Raw genomic sequence first — 17,418 nt, forward strand, 5'->3', positions numbered from 1 at the left:
GTAAATGTTTTCAGTGATTGCTGAAAAAATTAAAAACTATAAAGACATGTTTAACTATATTATGGCTGTTTTTTAACTTGGCTTTGTAAAACTTAAATGAACAAAATGTGGATATGCAATGACAGCCTAGTGGAATATAAATTAACATTTAAAAAAAATCAGCTTTTGAGTTTTGCAGAGATCATAAAGTATAGAGAATTTTATAATTAAGTATATAATTTAATTAATAATGTATTAAAATATGTATTAATGTATTTAATGCATTAAAAATAATCTAATTATATAGCTTTATTATATTGAACTTTCAATTATTTTTTGTCATAGTGCTGTCTATAGAACATGTCAAGATATTTTTCTTGTGTTACTTTATATGCATTCTGAACTGAGGAAAAATTTAAGTGATACCTTTAGTATATCATTTTGAAGTTGATTTGTTGACTGGGAGGTACTTATTCTCTAGTCTTTTCAGTTTGGTTCCTCATCAAGGGATATATACAAAGTAGCTATTTCTTAAACATTTCTGTAGTAAAGAGGTGTTAATGCATCCTCCAGGCAGAGCTTAAAAGGGGTTAATTTGTTTTGAAATTGTGTGCACTTTGAATATCTACATTTTTTATTTTTAAAATGTTATGTTAGGGCTGGCCCTGTGGCACATTCGGGAGAGCACAGTGGCGCTCTCGCCGCGGGTTCGGATCCTATATAGGGATGGCCGGTGCGCTCACTGGCTGAGCGAGGTGCGGGTGACACCGAGCCAAGGGTTGCGATCCCCTTACCGGTCACATTTAAAAAAAAATGTTAGTTTACCATTGAGTGAAATATTCATACAGCAAGATTTGCCATGTTCTGTGTAGCTCTCCCTCATTCCATTGAGTTACTTTGAGAGATATAGACCCACGCTTACTAATATTTCACATCTGAGCTCTTTGCTGTTATTACTGGTACATTGGAAAATTAGGTTCTGTCTGGTGCCAGTTGAACACATGATACATATTGTAGAATCTATAACTCAAGCCTATGGAGTAGAACTAGGTTTTGGTTTGTTTCTTCCTTGCTTGCTTGCTTTTTTGTGTTATAACCATAAGGATACTGAGGAGAATTTTGTCTTGCTGAAAAGAGTGACTTGGCAGCCACTGGATATGTAATGACGGGCTCACCTGATGAAGGGACCATTGGAGTCCCCAGGGATTGGTCTCATCGTTGGCTTTTAACTTGCAACTAAGGCTACAGTGCTGCTTGGCTGTCCACTGATGGTGTTTCATTTAGGTAAAGCTACAGTATCTCTTGCTGAGAAATTGTCTTTTGGCATAACTCAGTTCATCTAAGAAACTGAGAAAGAGCACTGTCATAGCCTCCCTGGTCCCAGGGGAATGAGGGAGGACTTCCTTGGCAATTGGTGCATCATGCTTGCTCACTGTGAGGAAAACTACTCTGAGGCCCAGCATGTTTAAGCACAAATTAAAAATTTTCAGGCAAAGGTAGTTCATAGAGGAGGATCTACAGATCAAGTCATGTATTTTCAGTGCTAGGCAGGGCAGCTGCCTGGCCTGAATTGGGAGTGCCAGTGGAAACTCTGAGATACTGAAACATGGCCTGGCCAAGCATTGACCAGCAGGCCGGGTTAGAGCAGGGAAGAGGACTGGTGGGCATGTGGGGAAGGAGGAGGGGTGAGAATTAAGGTTACACACAGATTATGTGACAGAAAGTGAGTGGGCACTAGAGCAGGAAGAACTGCCATTCAGTTGCTGCTTTCCTTTTTTTTTTTTAATGCTGCAACTTTTATATCCTTTTTTGATTTAGAAAATTAATGCCAGGGCTTAATTCTGCTTTCACTGATTAAACAATTACTACGCCAGTTATTAAAATGGAACTTTGATTCAAAAGTGTTAACTGTCGCTGATTATGATATTCACAATTTTAAATTACATAGGAACAGCTAGAGACTTACTGTCTGCTTCTAATTGTGAGAAACAAAATATGATTTGAGTCTTTTTTTGTTAAATTGTTTACTTTGTTCTGATAAAACGATAATAGCTAGCATAGCAGGTACATAAAAGTATTGGATGTTTTTTTAACAAATACAATTTTTAAAATTCCATCACATTAATTGTAATTCTGTATAACTTTATATTTGAGTGAGTACCTTTTGTAAGGCAGTGACATATTTGTTGTCCTCCTCATTGTCTTTATTTTTGAAAAATGGATTTTATAACTTAATTATGGTAAAAATGACTAGAACAGCTTAGTATTAAAAATTTTAAATGTAGTCTATATTAAAGGTTCAGTTTTATACAGGCATTAGGGTACTAAGTAGCATTTGTTTTACAAAGTTACTATGTACTTTACTGTAGACGTCTAGCATGGTACTAATGGTGAACTATTTCAGGTTTTTTTAAGTCAGAAAAGGTTGAGAATGTAATACATGTATTTTTATGAGGGTAGATATTTTTACCTATTTTTGATTTTTGAAGTTTATTCAGTATTTGACTAAGCTAAAAGCTACAGTAGTTCTTTACGTGCATTAAAGTTTACTAAGTAAATCACTTTTGTGCATCTTTTTGACTGGAACTTACAGTTGCTGTTTTCTGGATTTGGTTTATTAAAATCCAGCAAAGATTCTGCCATTTAGGTTATTTAGTTTTCATTAATTTTGTCCATACAGATAACTGGTTTTTCTGTAGCTTATTCTACAGTTTACAGTTAATGTGGCTCAGCTTACATTGCTCAGTGAAAAAGAGAAATGGTCCTTGTGGAGATAGTCCTATAGTTTTAAATAGAGATAATGGTCCACGATATGGAGATAGCTTCGTGTGGTGCTACTGTGATGTTTACCAGCAAGTATAAGTTAATGTCCTTCAACTGGAGACCCCCACAGAGTTCCCTGGGGACTAAAAGTCCAAACTACTTTAAACTAAGTGCATTATTGTGTCCAAACAGTATTCAGGTAGGGCAGCCTAAGTACTTTTACTGAACTATATCAAAGTGGGTTCCATTAGAAGACAGGTTATTGAGGGGGATGTTTACTCTTAGCACATCTTGGCAGAGATGCCAAACTTTTTACCATAGGGCTTATTCTATTTTGGGTGTTCTTTACCTGAAATAGTTACTTAGTCAATGACGTTTAAACATTTTTTAAGGCTCCTCGAATATTTACTGCAAAGTTACAGTCTAGAAAGCTTGTATGGTGTTCTTTACCTGAAATACTTACTTAGTCAATGACGTTTTAAACATTTTTTAAGGCTCCTCGAATATTTACTGCAAAGTTACAGTCTAGAAAGCTTGTAACAGTTATATAGATTAACACCGGTCATATGTAAGTCCCTTGACAAATTCAGGATCAGTTTGTCTCCTGACTAGTTCCTCATTGGATGGTATGCTATTTACATCTAGAACTTGCTTAGCGCTTTCTTCACTCAAACACTGAGGTTCCAAGGCAGCTTTTATCATCTCATTTATTTGTCTGTTCTTTTGCATTGTGTGTGTGTGTTTTATTTAACCTTAGCTAGTGTTACTTCTCCAGCTCTAGTGGTAGAGTCAATAGAAGAAATACTAAGCTGAATAACTTTTTACATGAATTTTTCTCTTTTTTGTCCCCAAATCTCTCTCTTATGGTTTCCTAAATGCCATTTTCCTGCTCTTTTTATCATGCTGGTAGATACGTCAGTAATTATTAATTAGTGTAATAATACGTCGTACTTAAAAGAAAAATGTATTACCTTAAAGCTTTTTACCCATTTATTTCTATTTCTTGGGAAAATCCCCCAAACCATGCTCCTGTAAGGACTCATTTAACGCTGATATTTTGGGGTTTGACTTTTGGCTAGCAATATAGCCTCTTATCAGTAATGACACAGGGTTTGCCAAGTTGTCATAATTACTTGATTCTTAAAAATTTGTAGAATCACACATTCACTTCTTGTTATAAGTACTATAAATTTTCCTCACACACACAAAATACATATGCACACACACATGAAATGCTTTTGTGGAGAAAAATTAACTTTTTTCATATCTTTAAAGAGTTGATCACGTCAGGAATTTTTTTGTCACATAGGCTGTATTCTGTTTGAGAAGAATTATGTGAAACATTTTTTCCCAAAACATGCACACACACATGAAATGCTTTTGTGGAGAAAAATTAACTTTTTTCATATCTTTAAAGAGTTGATCACGTCAGGAATTTTTTGTCACATAGGCTGTATTCTGTTTGAGAAGAATTATGTGAAACATTTTTTCCCAAAATAACTCGTGTAAAAAGATTTTTTTATTTTTTTTTCTCTGCTGTCCTAAATATATTTGGAACCATGATTTTTACCCCAGAATTCCAGAAAACCAGAAGACCTCTTGTATAATCACAGTTATCTAATTTTATTCCCTACCACTAAGCTAAACTAAGTAATACGCAAGAATTATAAAAAGAAATGGAAGCTTGGCAGTGTTAAACCCTTCCACTATTACTAAGCTACTCTGCTTGGATTTCTGGCTCTGCCACCTTCCCCTAAATTCATTGCTCCTTCCACTACAACAAACTGACTTTCTAGAAGACTATAAAACTTGGGTTATACTTGTTCAAGTCTACCTGTCAACCTTATATACCTTATTTATGTTTGCTTTACCTCATAATTGATTGTGTGTGTTATCTAAATGTCCTGAAGAACGTATTTTCAGTAACATCATCAAATCACCAGTGGTTTCTTATTGCTTTGCTAGTTGTAAATCCTTTCAACTGCCCAAGGAAAAAGGAAGCATTTTGGTTTTTGATATGTAAATGATTCTGAAATTTCCTGTTAGCTTCCTAGTGGGTTTTTAAACCTCTGTGGTTTTCTGCTAATATTTGGGGGTTTTCTGCTAATATTTTGGTAAGTCTCCCACTCAGTAAGTATGAAATCAGAAAATGAAGCAATGTTATTTTTAAGTAAAATAGTTGTGAAACAAAAGCCTATAAGTTCTTAAGCCGTTTGGCTTACAAAATTAAATATTTTTTTAAATATAAAAATAAAAGGGCTTATATTTATCCCTGTTTTTTTTTATGAGCATTTTATAGGCATTCTTACCCACATGCTCTTGTTTTTTGTTGCTAGTGCTCTTCCCTTCTTTCTTGTGAGTAGATACCACCTTCCTTTCAAGGACTGTCCTAAATGCTATTTCTCAGTAAAGCCTTCCTTGCCTTTGCTATGGAGGTAAACCCTTTTTAAATCTCGCAGTGCATCTTTGGTGTCATTTACCCTTTCTATCCATGTCTAATCTTTCCTTACAAACTGTAAAAGCTGTAAGAGCAGACTCTATCTGATTCATCTTCTATGTCAACTGTTTGCAATATACAAGCATCTCCAATGTAATGTCAGTAGCCTGTACCTGGAAATCAGATGTTCTAGGTAAAAATACTAATGAGGAATACCCATTTCCTGTTGCTATAAAAGGGAAAAGTTATACATAATGTGTCATTACCAAGTCCCCAACCAATTTCCTAAAACATATCTAAAATATAGAAAAAATAACAAAAATAGGCTCTCATATTAGTATGTAAATTCTTTAAGCATTATTCCCTGTAAACAAAAAATTGATGTTTCCTAACAGTTGTTTTATATGAAGTAACATATTACATGTCTTCCCTTTGTACATTCCAAAACATGTACATTTGATTCTGATCTGCCAGTTCTTACTGGATTGTAACTTGAGTTTTCCCGTGTGCCATTTTGTTTATAATGTTGCGTTGAGTTTTTGTAATATAAATATGAAGTTTTTCTTTGTAAATATTTTCTGAAAATATTGAAAGATGTGTGTCAAATTTGGATATTAATTAAAGGTTGTTCGGTCAGTGAGACATGCTTGTATGTATGGTAAGGTATGCTTGTATTGCTTTATCAATATTTTCCTTTTGGTGCTATTCTATTTGACTAATCAAAATGTAATGTAGTTTAGTGATAACCTGAAATCATAACTTTGGAAAAGGAAATTACTGTTGTGAACTAAATGAAATTTTGAATTCTTAAATTTTGATTTTGTCTTTTTAGAGCATTGGTCATTGCAGTTCAAATCTTATTTCTAGTTTATTCACTGGCTTGAAATTCCTTGTGTTAGTGAAAGTTAGCAGTTAATCTTACCGTCATGTTAATTTTACTTGGTTTATAATATCATTTACATACTGTATTTCTTAACAGGTAGTTGTGTCAACTAACATTGCAGAGACATCTTTGACAATAGATGGTGTGGTGTTTGTGATTGATCCTGGATTTGCGAAACAAAAGGTACGTATTTTAGTGCTGTAGTTAGATACCTTATACATTAGTGTTAGCTTAACAGTACATTACAGCCCATTCATTTAGTGGCTCAACTTTACTTTTTAGAATCATTATCCTGTTTTCTTTTGTTTTATTTTCAGATTTCTGCCATATGCGCCCTTCTTGTACTAGCTGGCTCTCAGAAATTTAAGGCAGTATTTAATGTGTAGGCCTAGGTTTTTTTTCCTTGAAGATTGCTTTGGTTTCTTTGTTTCAATGTAGTGATGGTGGGTGTTTTGGCTTGTATATTCACTTAAAGAGTATGGAGGTAAGTAATAAAAGGACAGGATTACCATCCCTGCTGATAACTCACTTATCCAACATTAGAGTTCCTGCTATGTAATAGGTACATATTTCGAAAAAGTTATTATGTTACTCCTCTAGTTTAACAGTGAATACCAAGCCCTTTTCCAAATGAAGTGACTTCTCAATAGATACTCTTTTTTTTTTTTTAAACATCTTTTGGATGAATTGATGTGTTTTCTAGTTATATCATGTTATGGGAAATTTTCTCACTAAACAGAAAGCACATAACAGACTTTTTATGGACTGAGTTCAAATTATTTTTCTTGATGTCCACTCTGAACATCAAGTTGAAATTACAGGTTTCTTTTTAGATAAAATCCTTCACTATCTAGCATGTAAAAAGCAAGACACAAAGTAAATCTGGTAGAACTGAAATTAAGAATAAAGGTTATGCAAGCCATTTGTGTGTTAGATAAGAGCCTTTTTCTGTTAGCTTGAGTCTTTCAGAGTGGTGGGGTCACAATGAAAGAAAGTTGTGGCATGGGATTGCAAATTCTCTTATTATGGCAGCGTGATATATAGTGGTCATCAGTACTACTTTGTTTATTTTGCGATTGACTATGGGCTTTGGGTACTTCTGTTGGATCACAGTTTTGTGTTTAACTGAAGAAAGAATCATTTTTATGTTATTTTTATTCCAATAGGTATATAATCCTCGAATCAGAGTTGAGTCCCTTTTAGTGACAGCCATTAGTAAAGCTTCAGCTCAACAAAGGGCTGGTCGAGCTGGACGTACCAGGCCTGGGAAATGCTTCAGACTTTACACGGAGAAAGCTTATAAAACAGAAATGCAGGTAAGGGGTATTGCTGTATCCTTCCTGTGCATTTGGAAGGTTAAATTGAATTTGTTACCAGAAGAAAATTGCATTGTTTACTTCATCTTGATTTTTAGGACCCATTAAGCTCCTTAGTTTTTCCCTGACATTTATGGTATAATCTACCAATATAACTCTTGAGTTGAAGAAAGTATCTGATTTCTCTCTAGTCTAGTCCACAAGTATTTTTCTCTTCTGAGACAGTGGTGGAGAAGCAATGGAAAGTAAATAGCAGAGGAGGCAAGAAATAGTTATGTTTTGTTTTCTGGATCAAGAGAAGATTAAGGAATGTTTAACATAACAAATACATGTTTTTGTTTTTTGCTAGGATAACACCTATCCTGAGATTTTGCGTTCTAATTTAGGATCAGTTGTGTTACAATTGAAGAAACTTGGTATTGATGATTTAGTGCATTTTGATTTTATGGATCCACCAGGTATGACCTACCAAAGCACATTTTGTCACATCTTCTAACCAAAATTGACGGTTACTATTTCTGTGTATCAGCGTATGTATTAAAAACATATTACTCCTTTTCCAGTATGCACCAAAATAACTCTTATATGATAGTGTTAAAACTAAAAAGGATGACAATTACACCGGCAAATACTTTTTTTTTCCCCTTCAGAAGTTATTCTGGGAATTCAGGTTAATTGAATTATTCTTTGGGCATGAAAATGTGAGAATTAAATTTTATAATTTTTCTTTGGGGAAAAATAGTTTGCTAAACATTGATAAATTAACACTTAATATATTTAGGAAGAAGACAATTTTAACTACAGGGAAGTTTTTCAATTTTGTATGATTCATTGTTTCCTGGATCTGTATAATTGAATTTGATAACAATTTGAGTTGAGTTTGGTTCACTGTAGAATGAAAAATGAGATTGCTTGTAATAGTTTGTACTTTGTCATATTTTTGCTTGCTTAAGGCAACTTGTCTAATAGATTTCCTTTTCCCCCTAGCTCCTGAAACTCTGATGAGAGCCCTAGAACTTTTGAATTATCTGGCTGCTTTAAATGATGATGGAGATCTGACAGAATTGGGATCCATGATGGCAGAGTTTCCTCTAGATCCACAGCTCGCTAAAATGGTTATTGCAAGTTGTGACTACAACTGTTCTAATGAGGTCCTATCTATTACTGCTATGTTGTCAGGTAATAGAGGGAAAGGAACTAAAAAAAACCCAGCTCTTCAAAGTTTGGGTGGACTTCACTTTTGTTTTCGTTTTTTAATATTTAGTATGATAGCAGATTTTATAGATGGTTTTAAGGAACTCATTTTGTTTCCTAAATACCTTGTAAATAGCTTCATAATGACATAGTATTTACACAAGTAAAGAAAGTTATTGTGCACGAAGCATAGTAAAATATAGGCTCTCTTGAGTGCAAATAAAAATTGCAATAAATAAGTGAGCATAATTGTAACTGAATTCTTTGGTAGGTTCAGGAAAAAGCTGTTTTTGCAGCTTATTGCTGAAAATACAAGAACTTTGTTCTAGTACTTGGCATTTTTAAGTGAGCCTATACTTTAAAGTTGAGCCTCTTCTACATGTATAATATATGTATTCCAGTGGCAGTCAAAAAAACATAATTTTCAAACTTAGTATCAAATAAATAGAAGTAGTAGTGTATAATTTTAGGCTTAAAATCTAATTTTATAATGGTATTTGTTTACAATGGCAGAAGAACATTGGGTAAAAGAAATGTACCTAATAGAAATTGCTAATTTCTGAAAATTGGAACAATAAGCTGAGGAAATAGTGCTGTTTTTAGTAGCAATAAAACTTAGTTCACAAATGAATAGTAGCTTGGAAATTAGATTTTCCAAAAAGGAGAAATATTATTAACAGCAAATGAATGATGATTTTTATAGCTAAAAATAAGAGAACAAGTTTTTACTGATTATCAAAATATTCTATGCTACTTGTTTCAGAACTGGGGAGAACTGACTTTCAATCACAGAGTGGTTTATTGCTCTTAATTACTTAATGCCACAAATAATTCAAAATCTTCTGTGGATGTAAAGAGTAAATTAAAATTTCTAAATATAAAATTATGGCTTAGTTTAGATGTGTGGTATATTCTAATGGTGTGAATTTTTTTTTTATATAAGAATTAGCTAAAATGTTTTCTTGCAGAGTTATGATTGATCAGACTCAGAGCAGATGGGCAGGGCAGTATCGAATCATTTTAATTAAATTGTAGTCTCACTTGCGGAGGTGGTGGTAGGTTGTTGTCTGCCTTTCTTATGTGTTGTTTTGTTAGATTCTCCCAGTTGTATTTCTCCCAAGATTTTAGTTTTTAACAGAAAGTGTAGAGTAAGAGTTAACAGATTATTTAAGTACATATTTATCTGTTGTCAGCCCAGTTTTTATTCTCCAGATTCTCTTCTCGTGGTATGTGATTACCATTGTTGGAGTTTAGAATATTAGCCCTTTGAAGAATTTGTTGTTATGATGCAGTTGAAGTTTTCCAACTACATTTCAGTCTTATTTGTAATAGGAATTACTCAAAACATAGGACTTAACTGGTGGTCGTTTTTAGCACACCGAGAGAATGAAGCATTTACATGCATCAGTTTTTAAACAGGCCGTTTGTTGGAAATGTGTTAAAATAAGGGGTGAGGAAGAAGTCATGGGACAAAAACAGTGTGCTGAGCCTGTAATGCTTTGTTTGCCATTTTAATAGTTTCTGAAGTTTGGAGGTCCTGACATACACAGTACAAATCAAGGGCCTTATGGAGTGCTGCTTATTCATTCCCACTTGACTTTGGTGGCTAGTTCACATTATTAACATTCACAGCTGTGAAGAGTTTCTGTACTTTTATGAATTACCTTGCTGCAATTACATTAAGCAAGACTTTTAATATTTACTGTGATCATTTTGTTGTCTCTATTTGGCTACTTTTGGCATCTTTTTAAAGGGGAAACTGTATGGGAAAGTAATTTGATAACTGTATTTGATTTCATTGTTGATTATTCCCATTATCTTCTATTTGAACTGATAATTTATGATTTTTTTCACTGACAAGCTTTTAAGAGATTTAAAAATGTGTTGAAAAAGTCCCAAGCTGTTAAGTATTTTTATTTTCGTATTGCTTTTATGACTATGGAATTGCTGAAGTGAATTAAGGAAAGCTGTATTTCAAAAAATATAGTGCATGCTTTGTAACAACTTAAAGTTTTATGTGAATTAATATTGAGGCTCTAAACAAATAACTGGAGTTAAATATTTTGATTACCCTTGAAATAATGACTGTTTCAGACTAATTGTCAACATTTTAAATATTGGACTTTGCTTTTATACTGAAGTTTCGATTCAAATAAGTTTATTTTTAAACTTGGGACTTTATTTACTAATTCTTTTACTAAAATACTGGAACACTAGGCCGAATATCCCAGCCTTTTTGAATTTTCTTAATTCAAAGGCGGATTAACCTTCCACCACTACTGCTATCATCAAAACCCAAGATTTCTTGGTATTTTTTATGTTCACATATGCTTCTGCTCACCGGTGCTAATAGTGATACCCACCAGTTGGTGATAGCCACAGAATTAGGGGAAAATTCTAATAGAAATGTGGCAGTAGACTGATTGCAAAGTTTTTAGCTCTGTAGTGGGCAAGTATAGCTTCCTGACTTTTCACAGCCATTCAGTGCATTCAGTGGATGGTGTTTTGAGAAATTACAATTAGCTAAAAGGCTATTGACACCACAGTTCTGGTTATTGGTAGAGCTATCAGCACTGGTTTTTGAAATAAGCCGAGCTTTCTAGTATCTTGATGGCCTTCAGAATAGCTGTTTTGATGCCTACTTTTAGATCTAGTTAAAATAATCAGGTACTCTGTAGCTTTGAAACCCTCTTGTCTTACAGATGTGGTTAGGTGTTGATGTACCAAATCAAGGTAGTAAACAGTCCAAGATGCAGTTGGAGGCCATCCTGCCCTGCCCTATGCTCTGTGAACTGACCTAGCTAGGCCTTGTTCCTCTATCTGTGAATGCGTGACTCATCGATATGGGCGTTTGTGTTGGGCCCATACCAACCTTGTTTAGTCCCACAGTGTTTTGTTCGCCCCACGGAGGCCAAGAAAGCCGCAGATGAGGCCAAGATGAGATTTGCCCACATAGATGGAGATCATCTGACACTGCTGAATGTCTACCACGCTTTTAAACAAAGTAAGTGTAAATTAGATTGAAGGCACTCCTTTGTCTAAATGTCACTTGCAGCATGTAAGATGTTTCTTCATCTCACTTTAATTTATTATCTGTGACATCTTTACATTAGAAACCCAGAGGTACTTTAGAAAAACTCCTGACTAGCATTTAAAATACAAATTGCCAATCTTCTCCAAAGTTGTTTATGTTTATAATCAGGGGGAAAGCACCAATTATAGAAAACCTTAAAAATACAGGGTGATAAAAATGAAAGACTTGTATAAAATTTACTAGTAACATATAAATTTTGATATACTTCCTTTTACTATTTTATTTCCATATAATTTATATGTTTTTGTGAATAGATTTGTATTGTTTATATAATCATTATTCTAACATTTTTACTAATAAGGAGCTTTTTACATTTAAATAAAACTAACAATAGGAAAATTAGGCAACAAATGACAGTTCTCAGGCTACAAGTGGTCTGGAAATATAAGGGGTAAAATTCAACTCTGTTAGCCCAAGAGATGCATTATTATTGAGGTGTATCATTTCTGATGTATAAAATTGGCAAAGATTAAAGAAAAATATTCCTTGGCTGTGTGGGAGTGGGATTAGTGGAATAGTCATACACCAGGAACCTTAACAACTTTGTACACTTTGACCTAGAAATAATCTAGAAAGTTATCTTTCAGTATTCTGTGGATATGGGTGTGATTAAAGATTTTCATCCTATAATTATTTATGATAGTAAAAAAATAGGAATTTTTTCCTAAATGTCCACTGGTGGAAAGATGGTTTGGTAAGTTATGCTGTAGACACATGATGAAATACTGTTCTAGCTTTAAATCATGCTATCAGAGTAATTATTTATGATAGTAAAAAAATAGGAATTTTTTCCTAAATGTCCACTGGTGGAAAGATGGTTCGGTAAGTTATGCTGTAGACACATGATGAAATACTGTTCTAGCTTTAAATCATGCTATCAGAGAATACTTAGTGACCTGAAAAACATTTACCAATTATTTGAAAATGAGGAAGCACAATATTCAAGTTATTGCTAGCTGCTCTGTTGAAATGTACCATTTACAAAAATTAAGTGAGAAGAATAAAGGAGAAAAATACAAAAATGTGTACAGCAGAATCTGAAACGGTTTGACTTCTGTGTATATCAGTAGGCCAACCTAATGGATGATACATAATCAAATGACTGATAGCCCTACATCATCACCCTGTGTCAAAAATGTGGGGTTCTCAGTCACTCTTAAGTGTGTGGTTTCTGCTAATGAGTAGTTTCCTAATTTATAAAGTTGGTATTCAGATTTTGCTCCTCTTGTTTTATTTGTAACTCATTTTTATTATCTTAAGAATCCTATTACACTCCTACAATGTAGCCTATTGACTTTGGCACATCTCTGTAGGGGATGGCAATGAATTTATTCGTCTCAAGGTTCAGAAGTGCTGGAAGGCTGGTGTGTGGAACAGAGCATAGCACCTGAAGTGCTGCACATCTGTTTCTTACTCACAAACTCCCATATGAGTTGAACAGAATTGATGAATATTAGGGAGAGAAAGATGGAGCCTTTGCCTGCCCAGGTCTAAAAAATGAGGGGCAGAGATGGGACATAAAGAAGTAGTTGAAAAACCAAGAGCCGAAGACCAGTATGTGATTTACTTCAGAACATTTATTTTGTCCATCTTGTGTCCAGGATACTGATAATACATAGTGTTAAAGATTTTATCCCTGATAGAATAAGTCAGTTCAAGAAACCTATACTGGGTGACCAAGACTGTGATAACTGGCCCAAGAGGGAAGGCCTTGAGAAGAAGCAGATTCACCTCCATTTTGCTTTTCGAAATCTCCGTTAATATTATTATTAAGATATTGTTTAAGTGATAATTAGAAGATTGCTGAAGAAGCAGCATGGTTTTTTATACTACTAGTCTCACAAGATGTTTTAAAGAATTTTTTAAAGTTCGGAGATTGTGTTATTTTGCCATTTAAGCATTTGATAACTAAGCACAGCAGTATATTTGGATTTCATAATAGTACTTTGAAAATGACATTTAGGATAGATATATTTCAGAACTGTATATTTTGATTTTAAATGTAAATCTAATAGAGTAATATTTGAAATTAGAGGAATTTAATATATTGAAAATGATAAAATTACTAAATAATTCTTGTTCTTTATGCACGTATTTGATAGTTGGGAACTTTCTGTGAAGTACTAAACAGTAGACATCTACAGAAGACTTACCCGACCTCTTCTAAATAGGACCAGCAGTCAGAGGGAGTGGAATGAGTTAGAATGGTAGCATCCACTCACTAGATGAGTGATCCTTTTCTAATAAATGCTTCTCAGTGCCATAGGGATGGTTTTTAGGACTTCTGTTCTATATAGGGACTTGACATTCTCTTTTAGTCAAAGGTAGAGGATTTAGCGTTAATCAGTGACTGCCACCTTTTCAAATAAGGAGAGCTCTTTAAAAAAAAATAAACTTTTCTAGATCCCCACACATTATTATTTGGATGTTTTATATCCATTTATTGAATTTGAAATATCTTTATTAGTGTTTTTTAAATGATGGCATGTTATTAATTGAAACAGTAAGTATATTTGAAAAACACATTTCAGATATTAGTCAAGGTGTTTTTCATTAGAGTCAACGGTTGATTAGTAAAGCTAAAATGTCACCCTGATAAAATGTCATCTTAATATTATTTGTGTAAATAACACTTTTTAGAAACAAAACTGGATTTTAAGTTATTTTGTAGCACCTGTGTGTGTATGAGAGAGAGAGGAAGGGAGGGTGAGGAGAAGAGAGATTTCACCCCAAACATCATACAAATGGTTTGGCTTTAGATATTAAGTGTAGTTAAATGTATTGGTGATAAATGAAAACCGAGAATTATCTTAATAAAATGTTCTCAGTTTTACATTTTATCCCTTCCATTTATCAAATTATTTCTCATAAGTTAAGAGATAACAGTAGAACCCTCAGATATTAGTTGTTTGTCTTGACAAATAACCTTTAATTGCCATTTTGTTAAATTTCAGTGCCTGAATTCTAAAAATTGAGAACTTTTAAGGAGCTCCATTTCAGACCAGAATCTGCAAATCCACAACCCTTTTCAAAAGTCCTTTTTATTGTCTCAGTTTAGACATTTTCATTGCCTTTCAGCTTGTTACAGAGCATCAGCATAAGCAAAATTACCTCTAAAGCACACTTTATCTCCTGAAGATATTCAGTGCTTGGTTTTAAATGTCAGTAACTTCAGATAGATGCCTTTTATTTCTCGTTTAGATGAGTTAATTAATGGATATTTCAACATGTTATATTCTTTAATTCAAAGATCTATTTCCTAGCCCCGTCTCAGCCACTCTCATTTCTGAAATGGTGATGCATTTTCAAATGGATAAGAATTTATATATTTGTTGTTTCTCTAAAAAGCATTGAGACAGAGTTGTACATTATAATTGTTAGAATCCTAGAACCAAGGAGAAAAGAATATGTGAAAGATAAGCATATATCACAGTAGCAGAAAAAAGGTCAACACAGTTCTAAATTTTATGCTTTTTTTCCCCCTTCCATTTCGCAATACACCTTAGTTTTATTTATCAAAAGGCCTCTGAAGTAAATGATACAGTTTTCTGTGCCTGTCTTTGGTCTTTGGGACATAAAGATGTCACTGTAAGATTTTTTTTCATGACACTACAATTTGAGCTTTAGATGAGCAACACTGGGTTAGTTGGAAGCTTATCAAGGATTCATCAGTAGAGAAATATTATCCTTTTGATAATACATGGAATGAAATTACTCGATTGAAGTGCTTAGATACTAAGGCCTTATTTATTAAGCATGAGTGGAAGTTCCAGTCATCCTTGTAAACTTTATCACTTGTATTTCAAACATTGCTTATAAGTTGTTGAAAGGCACACGTCACAATAAAACTGTAGCCTCTTTAGGTTACTGGTGCTCTAGCTCAGGCATATTAAAGAACCAATATACAGTAGTGATCTAAAGTTAATTTTTATGAGTTTTATGTCATAAAATTTATAACATAAAATGTCTTTATTCTAAGGCTATGTTTTCTGTGAAAATGAGCAAGATACGGCATTTTAACAAATTTCCCCAACCACTGCCTGTTAGAAAACAACTAGGTAGACGTTAGTGGGTAAAATAATTGACTAAAAACAGTTCACTCAAAATTGCTGTTTTGGCATTCGATAGCCAAAAACAGTACTGTTTCTGATTTTGAACCATACTACAGATTTTTAGGAAACAGATTATTAGCATTGCAATTCATTTAAAGAAAATGATGTGGGTAAATCCCCTTTCTGGTTTATTTAGCTTATTCTTTATAAGGATTTTCCTTTTTGAATTAGAATATATTCTTATGTAGATAATTCATGGTTCCTATTTTTCCCCCCCTCCAACTTTTTAGATCATGAATCGGTTCAGTGGTGTTATGACAACTTCATTAACTACAGGTCCCTGATGTCTGCAGACAATGTACGCCAGCAGCTATCACGAATTATGGACAGATTTAATTTGCCTCGTCGAAGTACTGACTTTACAAGCAGGGACTATTATATTAATATAAGAAAAGCTTTGGTTACTGGGTATTTTATGCAGGTATGTGAATAATACAGAAGCGCATAATTAAATGTTCACGTGATATTGTTTGGTTTGGTAGTCCTTTGAATCCACTTAAATGCAAAAGTCAGTTTAAAAATGCCTGTAAGATTTAACTTTTTTTTTTTTTTGGCCTGTATGAAAATTGATCTTACATGTTGTTACATCTGTTTTTTTTGAATGAATTAATATACTAAGAAATTTTGTGTGTCTAATAAGTGACAAGTTAATGTACTAAATGGCAAAGTTAGTAGTTCAGTTATATAGGAATTATTTTTAGAATTACTTTTTTTTTTTGTCTTTTTTACTGACCGGTAACGGGATCGCAACCCTCGGTGTTGTGCCCCCACCGTGCTCAGCCAGTGAGCGGGAACCGGTCTCCACATGGGATCCGAACCCTCAGCGGGAGCGCCGCCGCGCTCCCAAGCAGCACACTCTCCAGTGCGCCTCCAGGCCGGCCCTTTAGAATTACTTTTTAATTAATGGATCCTTTATTATACCAAATGGACATATTGACCATTTTCAGGTGTGATTAGCACCTATTTCTTCAGGAATGTGAATCTCAACCCTGACTTTTGATAAATGTTTTATTTTTCTGAATTGAGATCTTAATTGGAAATGTATTGTCATAACAGTATTAAAAGGAAGCAGTTGTCTGTGGATTCAGAAGTACGGTTCTCTTTCCTCTTTATCTAGAAACTAAGCACCCCAAAATTCAAATATTCAGGTAACTAGATGTTATTTACAGCCCTGAAGAGTGATTATTGGTATTTATGACTGAGACCTGTTGGCACTACAAAAGCCAAAAATGTCTTTAGTTAAGCAATAAAAATGAAAAATAATTTAAAAGGTTTTATTTACTTTAGCTTAAATGTGCTATGTTGGAGGCTATAAGAAATGAAGTAAAACTTGTCAGGTAAATAATGTGAACATTTATCTTAAGGAGTTTAAAACAAATTATGTTTGAAAAAACTGAGGAAAACTTTCTGGTGATAAAACAAAAAAACAACAGTCCATTACTTAGCATGGGATTGATTTTGGTTATGCTGCGCTCCCAGCGCCGCACTCTCCCCAGTGCACCACGGGCTCGGCCCACTTTCCGCATGTTCTTTATGCACAGAGTTGTAGAACTAGAAAAGGCAGATTGTCATCTGTTTCATTATTTGTTAATTAAATATTAGATATGTGTCACCAAGGTGTTTGATTATCAAAAGAAATA

General features: G+C 33.8%; 1 protein-coding gene across 1 annotated transcript in view; it reads left to right on the forward strand.

Moving 5' to 3' along the window:
• DHX15 (DEAH (Asp-Glu-Ala-His) box helicase 15) overlaps positions 1–17,418 on the forward strand; it is a 53,460-nt gene that overhangs the window by 30,979 nt on the left and 5,063 nt on the right. The window contains exons 7-12 of the mRNA XM_008582203.1: positions 6,159–6,245; positions 7,229–7,378; positions 7,728–7,836; positions 8,366–8,557; positions 11,454–11,576; positions 16,009–16,199. Of these exons, the coding sequence (XP_008580425.1) occupies positions 6,159–6,245; positions 7,229–7,378; positions 7,728–7,836; positions 8,366–8,557; positions 11,454–11,576; positions 16,009–16,199 (852 nt within the window). The remainder of the gene's footprint in view (positions 1–6,158; positions 6,246–7,228; positions 7,379–7,727; positions 7,837–8,365; positions 8,558–11,453; positions 11,577–16,008; positions 16,200–17,418) is intronic.

The sequence above is a fragment of the Galeopterus variegatus genome, unplaced genomic scaffold (assembly GCF_000696425.1).
Source record: "Galeopterus variegatus unplaced genomic scaffold, G_variegatus-3.0.2 Scaffold2544, whole genome shotgun sequence".
Classification (NCBI taxonomy): domain Eukaryota; kingdom Metazoa; phylum Chordata; class Mammalia; order Dermoptera; family Cynocephalidae; genus Galeopterus; species Galeopterus variegatus.